The sequence below is a fragment of the Aspergillus puulaauensis genome, chromosome 5, assembly GCF_016861865.1.
Source record: "Aspergillus puulaauensis MK2 DNA, chromosome 5, nearly complete sequence".
NCBI lineage: Eukaryota > Fungi > Ascomycota > Eurotiomycetes > Eurotiales > Aspergillaceae > Aspergillus > Aspergillus puulaauensis.
The window spans coordinates 3,497,802-3,514,547 of NC_054861.1; the positions used below are offsets into that span (position 1 = coordinate 3,497,802).

At 51.3% G+C, this 16,746-nt stretch overlaps 6 protein-coding genes across 6 annotated transcripts; all 6 read right to left on the reverse strand.

Moving 5' to 3' along the window:
* Positions 1-23: 23 nt before the first annotated feature.
* On the reverse strand, positions 24-4,458 carry UBP12 (putative ubiquitin-specific protease UBP12; the record flags this gene model as incomplete). Its single annotated transcript, XM_041706420.1, has 3 exons — positions 24-796; positions 861-2,933; positions 2,982-4,458. 3 exons carry the CDS (start codon positions 4,456-4,458, stop codon positions 24-26), a joined length of 4,323 nt encoding a protein of 1,440 aa, XP_041558807.1.
* A 713-nt stretch (positions 4,459-5,171) lies between these two features.
* APUU_51325A (putative C6 finger domain protein) lies at positions 5,172-7,222 on the reverse strand (the record flags this gene model as incomplete). The annotated part of the gene is made up of 2 exons (XM_041706421.1): positions 5,172-7,138; positions 7,213-7,222. The coding sequence occupies 2 exons, from the start codon at positions 7,220-7,222 to the stop codon at positions 5,172-5,174; spliced, it is 1,977 nt and encodes a 658-aa protein (XP_041558808.1).
* Positions 7,223-7,544: 322 nt separating this feature from the next.
* On the reverse strand, positions 7,545-7,961 carry APUU_51326A (uncharacterized protein; the record flags this gene model as incomplete). The annotated part of the gene is made up of 1 exon (XM_041706422.1): positions 7,545-7,961. The coding sequence occupies one exon, from the start codon at positions 7,959-7,961 to the stop codon at positions 7,545-7,547; it is 417 nt and encodes a 138-aa protein (XP_041558809.1).
* Positions 7,962-8,269: 308 nt separating this feature from the next.
* On the reverse strand, positions 8,270-8,729 carry APUU_51327A (uncharacterized protein; the record flags this gene model as incomplete). Its single annotated transcript, XM_041706423.1, has 2 exons — positions 8,270-8,451; positions 8,519-8,729. The coding sequence occupies 2 exons, from the start codon at positions 8,727-8,729 to the stop codon at positions 8,270-8,272; spliced, it is 393 nt and encodes a 130-aa protein (XP_041558810.1).
* A 1,937-nt stretch (positions 8,730-10,666) lies between these two features.
* Positions 10,667-11,889, reverse strand: APUU_51328A (uncharacterized protein; the record flags this gene model as incomplete). The annotated part of the gene is made up of 4 exons (XM_041706424.1): positions 10,667-10,905; positions 10,977-11,430; positions 11,492-11,668; positions 11,725-11,889. The coding sequence occupies 4 exons, from the start codon at positions 11,887-11,889 to the stop codon at positions 10,667-10,669; spliced, it is 1,035 nt and encodes a 344-aa protein (XP_041558811.1).
* A 1,692-nt stretch (positions 11,890-13,581) lies between these two features.
* On the reverse strand, positions 13,582-15,724 carry APUU_51329A (F-box/WD repeat-containing protein; the record flags this gene model as incomplete). The annotated part of the gene is made up of 2 exons (XM_041706425.1): positions 13,582-15,270; positions 15,329-15,724. The coding sequence occupies 2 exons, from the start codon at positions 15,722-15,724 to the stop codon at positions 13,582-13,584; spliced, it is 2,085 nt and encodes a 694-aa protein (XP_041558812.1).
* Positions 15,725-16,746: the final 1,022 nt, after the last annotated feature.

Sequence of the window (16,746 nt, forward strand, 5' to 3'; positions counted from 1 at the left end):
GAGATAGATAAAACTTTAAGCAATCAAAGCCGGTCCTCCTCACCTACGTGCAATTCGACCACGGGCAGCTCGTCGTCGTCGTCGTCCACATCCGGCTGGGGGAATTCCGTGAGGGTCGGCTCTTCCAGAGGCGTTCCTGGGTGCACTGGTCCTTGGAATGGAGGACTATCCGCGAGAGATGCCATACGGGTATCGGAATCGCTAATGTCGCCCCCACCTACAGCCTTGGTGCTGTCGCCATCGTCGTCGTTGTCATCGAGGAGTTCGTTGTCAGAGGGTGATCCCGGAAGCTCTGTCATCTGTGAAGGATCATGATGAGCATCCGTGACTCGATTGAACGACCAGGAGGGCAGATTTGAGACGCGAAACGGGTCGCCCAGGGCTTCACTGCCGAGTTCGTCTTCATCATCAAAGTTCATACCTGTTCCGCCCATGCTTCGCTCACCGTATGACGGGCTGTTCGAGTATTCCGGGGGATTGTCCTCATCCCTGCTCTTCTGTGTTCCGATTCGCAAACCACCATCTCCCGGCTGGTGAGCTGCTCCGACTCCGGCTAAGGCGCTCGACGACCCATTGCGGGAGGAGCCGCCGAGACGCCGGCCTTCCCCCGACGGAGACGGTGGGCGCGATTCTCCTTGCGAATCCGATTCACTACTAGCAGGTCGAGTGGACGATTCCGTGATTTCTTGTAGGATCTTGCCGCCGAGCGGGCGTTCCGAGCGGCGACGGTAGAACAACAGATATGCCGAAGATGTCACAGCATTCTGGGGGTCAATCGGTCGTGAAACCGAGGAATCTAAGACACACACATTAGTCATTATCCTCCAATCACAACCCTAAGTAGTTTTTAAATAGCTCACCGTTATACTCGTTCCACAAGCCTGTCATGAAGTTCTTCGCGTACGCCGTGTAATGGCCTCCTCCGAGACCACCGTAGTGATTATCCACTGCAAAAAGATCATATATCAAGCTCTTACCCTCCTCAGGAGCTTCGACACGATCGGTCAAATCCAAGCTCTCAACAGGGAAATCGACCATGATATCAAGCTTATCGCGGAACCCACGGCTGGCACTAAAGCGCTTCAGGTGCATAACAAGAATGTCAGGTGTCTTCCAGAGCTCGAACTTCTTACTAGCTCGGCGATGCTCTTTACAGCGCGGGCAATACCAAGCATCATTCTCTGACAGAATTTCTTCCTTGTTGAACTCGTCCAAGCACTCGTAGAGTGTGACGCCCCTCTTCTTACGCTTGTTACGCAGCATGCGTCGGTTCTGCAGTTCTGGGTCTGGCATGCGCTCGATCTGTGTCCACGTGGCAGCGCCACGAACACCATCGGCATCCCTGTGGTCGCCGGCGAACAGAGCATCGTAAGCGTCTTCGTTCCAGTCGAGAACGATGGCCTCGCCAGGGCGGATAAGAGGACCCTGGGCCTTGGGTTTCGGCGTCCTTGGGCGGGTGTTGCCGAGACTGTCAACCTCTTCGCTGTCTGAATCTTCGGCGGCGCCTTCATCGGTTGGATCTTCGTCGGTGTTTGTCTTACCATCTGTCTCCTTCGAGATAGCCTGCTTAGGTACGATCCGCGATGTCATTTTGTCATAGTTCTTGTGGTCGTCAACGGAGGTAAACCCGAGGGGAACGGCTTCGTTTGTCCGGGCAATCTTGATATCGAAGAGGGTGTGGAACCTCTCGGGGATGCAGGAACTTTCGGTGTGAGAGGCGGCCGGTGTGGACGTTTCCGAAGGAGCAGCGTCTGTCTGGTCGGATGCATCGCGCATGGAAACGTCCACCATGCCTTCTTCGCCATCGACAGATGTTGTCTTGATCTTGGAGTCCGCCGATTCCGCATCATCATCATTCATGATAACGGTATCTGAATCCTCCGCCGTTTCTTGTTGCTCATCGGCGACTTCTTCGTTGAGGAAGTCCCTGGTTGTCATGGTTGAAACCTGGGCAAGAACCTTGCGCAGAATGGCGTCGTAATCTTTGGCCTCCTCTCGTTTGACTATGATGTATGAAGGCACGCCGAAAAATTGGCGCTGCGGTCGGTAACCTGTTTGACGCTCGTGCCGGTGGAAGACGGAGACAATCATGCGATCTGCCTTGGGCGATTCAAAGTCTGGAACCTCGTCGTAGTTTGAACGGCCGTAAGAATAGTAGCTGCTCTTAGTACGCTTGTCGGGGTTGTAGTTGGTTGGCGTGGATTCGAGCTCAAGCATGGCGATCTCGTCACCGTCGCTAATTTGGCACTCGGCGATAGAAGTTGTGTTATCGAACATCTTGTAAAACTTGTACTTGTAAATTTCCGACATGACAAGTCGCTCGGGATCCGACCCGGCTTTCTTAGCGATCAGCTCCTTCAGGGCCTTGACGCTGGAGTTCTTATCGAACTCTACATCAATAATGATCGGTTTCTTGTTGAGGGGGAAGTAGAAGATCGACTTGGTCCAGAGGTTCTCAATCGGCAGCTGGAGAGTGAGGTTGTTGAATGGATCGAAGATGATGCTGACTTTATCGCAGGCCGGACAGATGAGAGTCGACTTGTACATACCAGCGAACAAATCTGTTACAACGGAGTCGTTCCGGGCTTTGTAGATTTCCCAGCACCTATCAGCGAAATCCTCGAGTGCTTTTCTATTGTGCACCATCTCATCTGTGGAATCCGGCTTCTCAATGTACGGTTTTTTCTGGATTCTGTTCAAGTCCTCCTGCAGACCATCGAGGAGGAACAGGAGGAATTCCTGAGAGTCTTGTTGCCCGTATCCCGAGAATGCTGGGCCGTAGCGGCCGATGGTGTTCTTAAGATGCCTGGGGGCAAATGACGATTGACCTGCTTCGTCGAACATGGTGCGTAGTAGATTGGCATATGCCTTGGCTACATCTCCGTTGTGGGCCAGGGGGTTGCTGGGGTTAAGATCCTTCTTGTAGACATCGTCTTTCTCACAGTTAGCAATGACTTGGTTAGAAGATTGGTGGCACTCACTCAGGAAGTAATAGGTCAGTTCTTCTACACTTCGAACACACTGCAGGGCAGAGTTCATGTAACACGTGTTGCCCAGGTTGCTGAGACCAGTATTGCCGCGAGGCTTTCCATCCCTACGCGTTTTTCGGATCGGTTCTGATACTGGAGATGATCGTCCGCTCGTCGCCGGGCTCTTCGTTTTAAGCTTGTTGGCTTTCATGTTACCGGCAGGCACACCGAGGCGGTCTAGGGCCTTCTTGGACAGTTCGGAAACCCAGTCCGCACCACTACGCTCTTCGAGAACGACAATACCACCGGGGCTTAGTCCGGCCATGTCAATCGTCATCTTGCCATTGTAGTTTGTGTTGGTTGACTGATCTTTGATATCAATAAGCTCCCTTTGGCTGCCTTCAGAAAGGGAGAGGAAGGTATTGAGATCAAGGATATAGCTGTTGCCGGCGTTTGAGACAAGCGGCGAGAAAGGCGCGGGGGAAGCGCTGCGAGAAGCAGCTGGGGTGACGGCAGCAGATGCCGCGCCACTTCCCAAACCACTCAAGACCCGCCAAACGCGAACCTTTGACGAAGAGTCAACGCGGACGGACTCCTTCGCGCTCCGAAGCCAGTCCTGAAAGTTGGTGTGTCGACTGGCAAGGGTGTTGACTGGCGCCTTGTTCTTCTCTCTTAGAGAGTCCGGGGTGACTCCGGCGGACGGGTTCGAGAGCTTCAAGATGGTGTAGATCGGAGGGTTAAGTTCGTATTGGACGTTCTCCATATCGCCTGACGGGCTTGTGTTGTGAGCGTAGCGGGCGATGGCCGGTGATTGCTCCGCAAGACCGTACCACTGCATGATAAGATCCCAGCCTTCCTGGGGTACGATTTCGAAGTCTTCACCCATTTCCAAACCCGGGCGCAGAGGGATGTAGGGTTCGCCGCGTTCGTCCTTGAACCCCGCGCTGACCGGGTCGGTAACAAGGACGAGGTCTGAGTTATCGACAGGACCGATTTCACCCTCCGCAGCTGTCTTGTCCATCTTTTCTGCGTGGGTGGAGCTTCGTGACAGAACCCGCTTTAACCACGACATCGACACAATGTATCCTTTCTGGCCTTCCTGGAGAGGCTGCATCATAAAGCATGTTACTTTTGCGACCTGGTCGTCGTAGGAAGGGCGTTCGCCGGGCGCAACTGAAGCTGCGGTCTTGGTATTCTCGTGCGTCTCGGCCACGGGGCCGGTATAGTTTGACATGCTGGATGGGGTTTGATAGGCCTTCTCGGATGCAGAGTTACCATCGTTGCCCGTAGAATCCTCCTCAGAACCAGTTGTATCCATCTGATCGGGGTTGTCGGTGGAAGGTGGCTGTGCATCCTTGTCTCCGGGAGCAGAGCTCATTTCGACATCCTGCTCGGCATCGGGCGCGGGCCGCTTCGTACTGGGCGAGGCTGACCTGGCATCGCGCCCGGGCGGGGGGATGCTGTCATCTCTCTTTTCTGAGCCCGACATGTCGGTCGCAGCGTCACTAGCAAGGGTCAAGCCCGCACAGGCGGCCGAGGGAGACTCGTCGGTGCTTGTGGGGGAATCCGGGGTGGGTAAGCGAGCAGGGTTTGTCTGGGGTCGATTCCCCAGCACTTCGTCCTGCAGATGGGCGGGAATGTAGCGAGGAGGCGGGGAGGGCGAGGTGGTCTGGCTGCGGTTCGAGCCAGAGGTGGAGGAAGAGGGACGAGGCCTCGAGGGCGAGTGAGAGGAGCGAGAGGAAGCGGAGGCGTGACGTCTTCCGGCCTGCGAGGCAAACGACAAACCCGGATGGGCTTCTGGTCTGCGAGGCTCCGCTACCTTGCGGCGCTTTGTGGAAGACGTCGTGAAGCGAGCCGCGCGCGTGGCAGCTCTAGGTAACACGGAGGGGTGGGAGAGGGTGAGGCAGTGAAGTCGACGGATACTGGCATAAATTCAGTCCAGAGCCCCAATAGAACACAAAAGAAAAGGGCAGTTGGAACGGTGAAGTCCGGAAAATTGGAACTGGTGGTGGAATGGGAAAACCCGCATCCGACTTTTTAAGCTTAGTCATTTCTTTCACTCTTTCACGAATAGCTTCATTATTCACTCTTTGGTTATTTGTGTTTCACTATTCATTAAAAGCATCCAATAGTAAAAGAAACACACAAATAAACGATTACTGCCAAGATCTTCCACCCAAAGTCTTCCAAGCTTCGGTTTTCCTATTTGCATAACTCACTGCCAGGCAAAAGATAATCGACGTCCGCACGACTTCCATCCGCTGAATCTTCGGATCTATTGAACGATACAACCCAGGTCAGATCATTGCAGGCTTGGACCAGGATGCTGCACGTTTCGCACAGCATCAGGCCGCACCCCATGACCGATTCGGGTTCCGTGGATTTCAGATGACCGCTTGTCGCTGGCCGTGTTGCACAGCGGAAGAATGCCGGTGATGGGCAAAGACTACACCATGGGTTTTTCATCACCCGCTTTCCAGTGCCTGGGTTCAAACTGTCATATGCGGCCCTGAAGTCAAATGACTCAGGTTTGAATTCATCTAACGGCTCGGTGCGATGTCCAGTGCACCTGACAATGCAGGAACGCTGCTGGACGCAGCGGGCGCACATCGGACCAGGTCGGTGCTTTTCGAAGCCGACGAGTCCATATGCAAAATCATCGCACCAGGAACACGGCTCCGAGGACTCGGCAGACTGGGTCGTCTCGGCATCTTTGCATTGGGGCTCTGATGAGGTTTCCTCATCGGGGTTTGCGCCTGGTTGAGAGTCTACCATGTCCACATCTGAAGGCTCTTGCCCCTTTGGAATTCCGTGGTCAGTTTCGGTTTCGGTTTGGGATTCGGCGGCCGTGTTTTTGTTGTCGCCGTTTGTTCCGTCAATTGATTGAGGCTCTTGCATATCCACGTTTGTTGCGTCGCTTTCAGCCTTAGGTGATGGCCAAGCCGTCTCGTCGGGCTTTGTTTCAGCCTCGATTCCCTCTTTCTCCTTCACCTCTTCGTCTCCTGTCGCCATGGGTTCAGGATTGTCTGTTCTCGACTGACTTGCCACAGCCTCACCATTGACATCGTTGGGAGTTTGAAGGGTAGGTACATCCACTTGGCTTTCAACCTCTTTTCCCCCAGAGCAATCGAAGCTGGGGCTATCCTCCTTACCCTGCCATTCGTCGTCTTTGTTGCGCTCATCTTGAGAATTGGAACCGATATTCAGCTTTTCATCCAATTCTCCGCCGTCTTGACCTCTGGGTTTATTGGAGTCTGGTGGGACATGGTCTCTAGTCTTTTCGCCGAGATTACTCTCCGGTTTATCTGGGTACTCAGGAGCATCTTCTAGCTCCTCTTCGCCCAACTGCGGTTTCTCTTCTCTGGAGGCATCGGGGATCGGGAGGTTATCGGCTACGGTTTGTTTCTCCCCGTTTTGGTTGTTGGACTCGCCTTGAATCTCCAGCCCGACCTCTGGATTTTCTTCATCATCACCGTCCGAATCAATGGGGATAGGAGTGGTATTGTCTTTCGACTGCCGTTCAGCGGACTTTGAACTGGAATCAGTTTGATTCTCAGAATCCTTTAGCTTGTTCGCGACTGGGAGGCCACTTTCTTCGGAACTCGCCGTCACCATCGCCTTTCCCTGCTCCGATTGTTCTTCGAGCACGTCCACATCCATCGCACCGAGCTCAATAGCGTCGTCCAGACCCAAATCCTCTTCTAACTCCGGAAGAGAATCCAGGAATGTGCTGCTCACAGAGCTTTCCTCCGATACCGATTCGGTCGATTCAGGCTTGTCGAATGCAGGTTCCTCCACACACTCCGGCTTCGCGCGCTTCGGCGCACGTTCATTCTCGCCATCAACGGCTACTTGCCGTTTGCCTTTCGACCTTCCCTCATTCATGGGGTCGTAATCCTCGCTATCGTCACTATCGCGCCACGTTGACACAGATGGCTCCATCCTGCGACTTCGCAGGAGATAATGCTCTGACTTGGTGATTTCTTTGATCGTTTTGTCGGATCGATCGAGGAATAACTCTTTGATGCGCTCAAATCGTTCAGCTCTGCTCATAGGAATGGGGGAGGGCGGCGGACTGTCTGGGCGCAGTGGTTCTTGCGGTGGGGAGCGAGAGAACGAAGAGGGAGACTGCTTGGCCGGGGAGGGGGGTGGAGTGAGTGGCAGAGTTGCTGATATAAAAGTAAGAAGAAGAGGGTTAGATATGGGCGATTGGAAATATATAACAAGACAAGGGGTGAGTTACCGTAGAACATGGCGGGTGATTCGAGTTTCGAGAAGTGAGATGAGACAGAGGCGTTCGATGAACCAAGGTCATGTAAAACTGAAGCGAGAGGAGCTGAAGCGCAGCCCTCTGAACTGAAGTAACAGCGAAACAAGGTATACTCGCTGCTATGCCACCAGATGCCACTACTAGTGCAAGTGTATATATCAGCTACTAATCAATTCTGGACTACGAAAAGCATTCCTTCAATCTACAATCAAGGCTACCTCAATATGAACAAGAATGGCCACCAAGTAATAATATTGACCAATGTAGGATACAGTATCTAGACATCCATCCCATCTGTTAGGTCGCTAGCAGAAAAAGGCGCGCACCAGCTCAACCGGCAGCACAATCAACAACAGAAGCGGCTTCAGTATCAGGCTCCACACTGCAGTCAAGGCTAACCCCAGGGCTTCGCTACAGATGACAAGAGCCACAATCAGCGGGATCAGCGGAATTGCAAGAAGCCCAAGACCTGCCCACCCGATCCCTTTGAAGAATTTCTTGAGAAGATCGCGTTTGCGGCGCTTGGGCGGGTTCGTGCCATCGGAGGGGGCTGGTTCAGTTGGCTCATCTTTTGCAGAAGAGTTGGTATCATTGGGACCAGCCGCTCTCTCTTTCTCGTTGGTTGGTGGTGAGTCAGAGACGTTTGCGGATGTTTTGCCTTTTGATAGACATGACTTGCTGTTCTTGCGTAGATGAGCGAGGGAGGATCGTAGAATACCCATTTTAGCAGGCTGGATTAAACTGGTAGGAGGCTAGTGGGCAGGAATATGAGGGCAGATGAGGAGGTTTTATAGACGATTGCGGTTTGTTATGAAGGCCCTTTATTGTGAAAGCTGTGTTTATAATAAAGCAGTGAATATCTTGGTTGTGAAAGCACAAAGAATATCATAAAGTAGCTAAAACAGGTCACAAACCAAAGAACATTGGAGCAACCATGTAGATGAAACACAAAGGGCCTTGGGAACAAGTAAACAAATGGCACCAGCAAATAGTGAAATAATAGGGGCAGTGCTGAAGTCCCAGTCTGATCCTATGCCTTGCCTTTGCCGTGAGACTTGTGGAACAGCCGTGGGTAATCAGCATATATGTAGTAAACAAGTACGCCACCGACGAGGAGAAAAAGAATAGAGAAGCCACCCAGCACCTCCCACTCAAACCGGCTGCACGGTCTCTTCCAAGTGCGCCGTGTCGGCCTCTCCATTCTCCACACCCCTATTCAGGTTGGTTCTGGTTAGTATCTGCTGAGCTTCACACCTGAACATGGGCTATTATAACTCACCCAGGCAAATATTGGACTCGCTAGCCTCATTACGGTTGGAGTCGCGCGTGGGGGACCCGTTCTGGTACCCAGGTGGATCGGTGCTGTGCTGCTGCTCAAGATCGACATCTATGTAGGGAGGAGGCTGCTCGCGCGAGGCACAAGAGCCAGGGTATTTTGGCAGCTCCATTGCATTTCTCTCGGGGCCTTCACTGACCGTCCGTCGGGCCATGGTGATGAAGGGGTGCTTGAAAGATCGACGATCCTCTTAGGGCTATCCTGTTGCTGTTTCAGGCCAGACAAGAAAGGACGGCAAAAGGCGAAAACAGACGGGAAAAGAGGAAAGGGAAAAGAAAAGAGAGGAGAGGAAACAAAGGTTAGACAATAATCAAGTATTTTCAAGTGCCAAACCTAGATTCGTGAACACATCGTCATAACCGCTGCCATAAGGTTTACGTCGAAACCAGGATAGCATCCATCGTACCACCCTTAAGTCCTGAAAAAGTCTAACCTGCCTCAGACAACCCTGGCCACACGTCCTGCCTATCAGGTGTACGTGTTCCTGATCTAGAGAAAGCTTGTTTGTTCCTGTGGATATGCAATCAGGGAGAGGCAGCAGCGTCGTAAGAGTCATCTCTACGCCTGGAGGGTTCCAAGGTTCACCCCGCAGGGGCAAACTCGATGTTCCTGGGAGGCTCTTTCAGGGGGAAAAGGAGTTCCCAGTTTTAGGAATACACAAGTCTGAAAATTGTACTATGGATGTGAGTTTGGGTCATCTCAAGTGTAGGGCTAAAAGTAGACGATGTTTCTACTACTTTCTTGGATAGCCCACAGGATAAAAACGAGATGCCAGACTGCACTGACATATTCTGATCTTTTCTGATCTTTTCTGTAAGTACTTGAGAATTATTTTATTTTATTTTGATTTATTCTGGAGTACTTCGTGGTGCGAGAAGTTGGTCGGAAAGCGAGCTATATACTAGCTATCTCGGTTTTGTCTAAGTAAACTGAGCACCTCGACGGTTGGAACTGAGATCGCAGTATGTGAATACTATTAAAAGTCCTGAGACACAACTTTCATAAAATATCGATATTAAAGACTTCTGAGAATTAATACTGGTTGTTAACAGGTAGTTATTGAAGACAGGAGTTCTAATGAAGCCGGCATAATTTGATGGCCCATCGTTCGTTCTATAACGATAATTCTATAGAGAATTCGACAAATAGTATATCGATCAGTCAGGATAGACAGTAGACGGTGGTTGGTGTCAAGAGTAGCAGGCAGTATTAGGAGAGGGAGACTCCGCAAGTGTCTGGCCCTTTCTACCCTGAATACTCATATATTGCCTTTCTGATACCAGTGAATCGTGATTAATTGGCGGTTGAGATGTTCTTGGATATTTTAATTGCGGTAGAAAAGGAGCTCGAAGAATACGCCGTGGTAGTAGGTCGGTAAAGCAGGACCTCGATCTCTCCGTCGGCCACTCCTCTTGAATATTGCAAAAGAAGGAGGGGTCGGTATTAGAGACCTCTAGTAATTGATACTGGCTGGTAATACATAGCTGCTGAAGATGGAGAGTCCTGATGAAGCAGGTACAATATCATGTTTTTCCTCCTTTCAAGAACATACCGTAGGCCTAGTATTCCGGCTGAAGCAGATCATGTTCAATGAAGAGGAATGGGATAGGAGAGCTATGATCGTTATAGGGCCACTCGACGAGGAAGACAATAGAAGGCAACAGGGATGCTGTGATAATATAACAGCGGGATATACTCTATTCAAGATGGGAGAGGATACCAGTAGCTCCAAGGCAGCAAACTACTTCGCCACAGGTTGATGAACAGTGTATCCAAAAGTTGTCTGGATAGGAGCATCTAACTAATAATACAAATGGTCTCAACAGACATAAACAAGCCAACGAGCCAGTAAAAAACCCAAGCTTGACAAAACCTCAATGGAGGACAAAGGACAAGCGAGGGAAAAAGGTCCTCGCAGCACAGAGAAATGAAATCATCAACATGGTAACAATATACAGTTGTAAAGAAACAACATCAGGTCAATCCAGTCAAGTCATCAACACAGTAACAGTATACAGGTATAAGAAACAAAATAAAGTCAAGTCAAGTCAAGTAGGAAACTCCAACACCGACACATAACACGCATACATATCAAGCCCAGCAATAAACATCATCAATGGTTCTCTGTCTCTTCTTCTTCGTCACAATCTTCGACAGCCTTGCAGCAACACCCGCAAAGGCCCTTCTCATTCTTCTCTTTCTCTTCTTCGAGTGCGTAGCCAGGTGGACAAAGTCCTCGAGGGTCTCGGTGCGGTCGAGCTCACTCGCGTCGCGAGACCCATCAGAGGGTACTTCATCGTCCCAGACTGTCTCGACGACGTCTTGCTCTTCTATCTATTGTTAGTCAGTGCTGACTTGACTTAGTACTTAACTAGAGCTATGGTGGGTTAAGTTAACATACCTTGGACCTGTGCCGAGCCAAGTATAGCTAGGGGCACATACGCTGGGGGAGTGGGTGTTCGGTCATTAACACTAAGCAGGCGTGGGTAGTTGTAGGCACTGCCAGGGCGTGGAACTTCTTCTCCAGCTTCAATGTCATAGAGAGTGTTGACTTGGGTTGAGCGGCGCACGACTGGCTCCGCGGCGAACCGGACGCGGAGTGCAGGGCTGCCATGCTCGGAGGTGTTGTTGTTGTTGTTGTTGTTGTTGTTGTTGTTGTTGTTTTCATCAGAGTCATAGTCGCCATCTACGGAAGAGTCGTTGGGGATGTAAGTCACCAGGTCCGGCGATCCTGCGAAGCGGACCTTCTTCACTGGGGCTTCCTTGGAGTACTCGGCGTCTGGGATGAAGGTGACGAGCTCCGCGTCAGCGGGCCAGCGAACGTGTCTTCCCACTGATTTTGGAATGACGGTGACCTGTTTGAAAGAGTTAGTATGGTGGATTGAGGCTTGTTAGGGCTAGGTTCTGGGTACGTACCTCTTCCGCGAAGCGGACTCGACGAACACGATGTTCATGGTCAGAACCAGACTCGTTTGAAGCAGTTTCATTAGACGAGTCGTTGTTGGGGTCAGACTGAGGGTTGGTATCCCTAGTGTTGGTGGTTGGGATACAAGGAACCTGCTCGGGAGTTGGTGTGGAGTGCTCCGGAGCAGGCTGGACGACGAGGTTAGCACTACTGAAGCATTCTATTGGTCTGACGGATAACTTACTTCTTCCATCTCTTCGATGGGTTCGAGAATGCTGACGATTACTCGCCGGGTTGGTTGAGGGCACTCGATTTCGACCAAGGCGTAGTGGATTTCACCAGCCTGGGGGATGGGGAGACCCATGTTGGTGGTGGGGTAGTTGTTGTTCCTGGTAGTACCAGAGTACATTGTTAAGGTATTCTTGTTTGAGGTGTGTGGTTGTTTGTTGTTGTTGTGTGTTTGGTTATTTGCTTGTAGCTTGGGTTTGAATATTGGTAGTCTTTGGACTTGGAGGAAATAGTAGTGGTAGATAGATGTAGAGGATATGCAGAGGGGGGGAATCACTTTGACCCCGAGTGGCCTCTTATAGACAAGGCATGAGCATGACTTGATCGTATACCATGGTTTGAAGAGACATCAGACGAGGCCATTATGAGTACAGCGCAATGGTAGAGAAGTTCCTATCCAGTCGGACAGAACTTCCGGCCTCGTAAAACTTAGCAGCAACAGCACCAACTGTGATACAGGTGCGGCCACCAGTTTCAATTTCACGCTGTGAGTCAAGTATGGTGGTTTGATTTAAACTATCTCCTTCGAATGCTCGCGCTGGCAATACCTGCCCAAACCGGTCCGGTCCAGGAGTATGGAAGAGCTGTGCTCGGAGGGGTTGAAGCTTGTGATAGCATGAGTGGCAAGCTAACTTCATGACAGTACACCTCCACTATTCTCACCTGCTATGCTGAAGGCTGTGTATAGCTAACAAACTTGCTAAGCAACAGCGTAGCTGGTAAAGGCGCCCAACTCCCTCTCTATTATACCGGGGTAGGGCCTACATGATAGCATGGGGATAGGGTGCTATACGTGCGAGATTAGGACTTCCTATCGTATTCCCTGGGTATGCCCACACGCAGAAGGTTGGTCCTGCGCCCCGCTGTAAAAGCTTCTTAACCAGAGCAGTACTTCCTATCCAGTCGGAAGTCGACTCCGGACCTACATGTATACTCGCTGGTGTAGTATATTCAACGCGAACTCAATGGTGGCACATATGGGTTTGATCCAAGGAACACAAAGTGAGACCCTGACGGAGCAACGTTCCTGACCAGTGATAAGTTCCCTGTTGAAGTTTCTCTGAATAGGGTTTGAAAGTTAGGATGTTTAGTCCGGTAGGGGAGACCAAACTCGGGCTAAGTATACGGAAATTCCATCTATTTACTGCTGGATATAGAAGAGAGACGAGAAATATCGTTCATTATTATTAGGAATCTAGCAGGTAACTAAGCCAGAATATTATAGCAATACAAGACGTGCCTCACACATCAGCAAAAGTAAATCCCAGAACTTGAAAAAAACGCGGTAGCACCTCGACTTCTGGTAATAGGAGTAGCCCTCCTATATTACGACTGTTCCGAGTCAAAATCTATCTCTGAATGTCCCGACGATATTCTGGCTGGTTCTCTGGCTGGTTCTCTGTGCTTGCAGCTTGGAATTGAGTTAGGGCTAACACTGGATTGCGGCTCGGCACGCAACACCCCATGAAACATGGCGGTGCATGGAAGATGAATGTAAAAACATTAAAATATTGATTCAAGTAGTAGAGCAGCTTTTTCAAAATAACTATCTGGGCTGTTAAATACCAGTGTGCCATGCCCTGAAAATGGTTGAAATCATTGAAGCCTCCATTTCCTTACATTTTTCCAACGCCCAGTAAAAATAAATCGCTGCATGAGAACGGAACATGGACCAACGAGAAACAAACCAGCGGAAAGGTAATCAAGTAACGCCGGCATAAGGGTATCCGTCATCCATAATAAATACAAGTCATTAAAGTAGGTTGAACATGTTGAACATGTTGCGGAAAATAAATAAAAGCAGAGTACAGTCTCAGCTGGAGAAGCTATACATCCGGACTTCGCAATCTTCGCTGCCAGTCGCGAAACGACTGTCACCCAGGCCGATGCAAGTCACCGGTCCAGAGTGGCCAGTGAATGTGCGCTCGCATTTGCCTGTTCTGGGGTCCCAGATCTTGATCATACGGTCTTCAGCGCCAGACACAATGCGGAGGGTATCAGCTCCCAGTGCCCAGACGCCCTCCAAATGACCGAAGAAAGTACGCAGGCACCTGCCGGTCGTAGTCTCCCAGAGGCGAATGGTGGAGTCAAGTGCGCTCGTAACCATGTATCGTGGCGGCGCAGAACGACCGTTGTCGAATGAAGGCCCAAAGACCGAGGATTGGCTGTAGGCTGCATTGGGTTCTAAGCCCATCGAGGCTTGAATCGAAAGCGGACCTGTGTCGCCAGAAGCTGTGCTGAGGTGGTCGTCGTTATCGCACTCGGCGTCGTGGTCTTCAAACTCAAATTCGCGAGGCAGAGGAACAACTTGCTGCACTTGGCCCACATGTCCCTGGAAAGTCCGGATGCAAGTCTTGGTATCCAGGTCCCAAAGCCGCACCGTACAGTCATCAGAAGCGGAAAAGACAGTTCGGGAGGGAGTATCAACTCTAACCGAGTTGACCCAGTCTGTATGCCCTCGCAGAAGGAAAGTAGACTTGTCTTCGAAATTCCAGATCTTAATAGACTTGTCAACAGATGCGGAAGCAAGAATTGAGGCATCGAAATGCAGCCCAATTACTCCGCCGCGGTGACCGGTATACGTAGAAATGCACTCGCCAGTGCGCCAGTTCCATACTTTAATAGTACGGTCCATGCTGCCACTTATCAATTTGGTGTCGTCAAACTGCAGGCAACGAATTCCGGACGCGTGTCCACTGAGGGTGCGCAGTTCTTCCCCGGTCTCGGTGTCCCAGATCTTGATCGTCGTATCGTAGGAGCCAGTAGCAAGGATATTGTCTTCAAACTGCAAGCACATAACACCGTTGGTGTGACCCTTGAACGACTTGATCGAGCATCGACCATACTTCCAGTTCGTGCCAACCTTGAAGCGATCCTTGTACACCTCTTTCCACGGTCGGTAGCGAGTCTTGAAGAAGTCGTCATCTTTTTCGGATTCAGCGCCTAGTGACGAACAATGACGTTTGACAACAGCAGCCTCGTCTTCCTCAAGCTTTCGTTTGCCTGAGCTCGAAGACTCTGCAGGCTGATCAGTCTGGGTCTCCTGCGAGGATTCTGAGTCTGTGCTACTACCCATGTCCCAGTTTGTAGCACGCAATTCGATTTCGCGCTTCGACTCGCGCAGCCGCTTCCGATCCAATAGTGGCAAACCCCAGCCGCACTTCTTGCATTTGCGATGGATGTGTTGTTCGCACATCCTATGCCAGACCACATCATCGTCAGCTAGCGCTCGCCATCCGCGCGAAACCTGGGCAGCCTTGCAGAGGGATGTTGTGTCCAGATAGCAAAGAATCTTGAAGGAGATCTCCGGGGGTAGCGCAGTTACGAAGTCGATGCGAATTAGGTCGCGAACGGTGGCGGAAATGTATGAGAGCTGGGGGAAGCAGCATTGGGCCATAATGCCCTGCAGTAAGAGTTTCCGATGCTTGGCAGGTGCTGCGGAGAACAGGGACCAAACGTGCGAGATGCTCTGTTGGTCACTTTGAGGGAGCGACTCCAACTCCTTCCATTATAAGTTAGCAAAATACAAGGTGATTGATGGAAGAAACAGAGCAACTTACTCGCTGCAGTTTATCCATGGACGGCTCATCTGCTTGACGCCTGCATTTCAGGTCCGGGCGATGACGATAGCAGAATTTCGAGTTTGTGCTGTTCAGTTGATCCGGTAGAATCGACCGAGCGCCTAGCGGGCCATATTGTTCAGGAATATGTTTGGCAAGAAACGGCGCGACATTCTGAGTTGCTAGCTTCGAGGGCGCCTTCGTTACGTTGCTGAACCCGTGTGATGAATGCTGATGGGTATCGAATTCCGTGTCCTTCTCTTCCACCTCCGGTGAGGTGCCGCCAAACAGAGACTTGAAAGACGTCTGGGACTCTTGTGATCCAGCGCTGGCGTCGTTCGACCGATGTCTGTCCGTCAAAACGTGCGAAACCTCGTTGTCTCCAGTAGTTGACATTTTCGATTATGCTATCGGCCTAGGTCTCAAACAACCATGTCCCAGGCTCACTATCCTGTCGAGTAGTTGTTCAAAAAACGAGAGGCGACTGCTCGGGGGTCGCAATTCTTATCCGCCGAGGTTTAAATCGGAGGGGAACCTTGTTGGCGTTGGTGGCGAATTCGTTGAGTGGAGGTTTCCCAAGGGGTCTGTCCGCTCGAGGGGGTGCGAGGAATCGAGTGAAAGCGAAACTGAGCGCCTGGCAAGACACCAGTTGAAGGGAGGGACTGGGCGAGATGTGATCTATAAAGAGCGAAGAGGCGAGAACGCAACCTGTCCGTTTAATAAGAAGCGGTAAGAGAGAAGACGACGATGGCTCATCAATCACGCAAGTAAGGATCGGCCTCTCGTGCTCTGACAAGGGCTCCACTTGTGCTCCGGGCCGCTAGGCGGTCACGTGCACTGATGGCGCCATAAGGCCCCGGCTTGACGAAGATAGGGGAATTTCTTCGCCAGAAGTGACACCATTCGCCTGCGAGATGGCACTAGGCTGGCATTCTGGACCTGGCCCAACTCATTCGCCCGAGAATTTCGCAAGCCTCAGATCCCCCGCGACTTCAAGTTCCAGCTTTGCCTCTGGCACGCAATCAGAGAAGTCTCCACCGCCCACCGTTCACAGCTTCAGTGACTAACCCCAGGCGGTCCCCAGTGCACCCTTTCTTCTGGGATCACGCTAATTCTACAGCTCTCTTTCGAGATAACGGTTGGGGATTGCATAAGATATCCCGGATTTGCCGGAACGCCTCCCAATTGCGCATTCGCCGACCGGTCGAGCATGGAAGCCGAAGGCCCGAAACCCATGCACAATTGCAAACCCCCTGCCTCCGTCTCACCGCAAGTCGACGCCAATTGATCTGTGCTGTTTCGGCGCTGACGGGGAGTTGATAAGCAGCTTCCCCTGCAGTGTTCGAACGGTCTGATTCGCCCTGGATGGGTTGATCAGGACTAAATTTGCGCGCGCTTGGTTGCATTTCAAGTTTTCA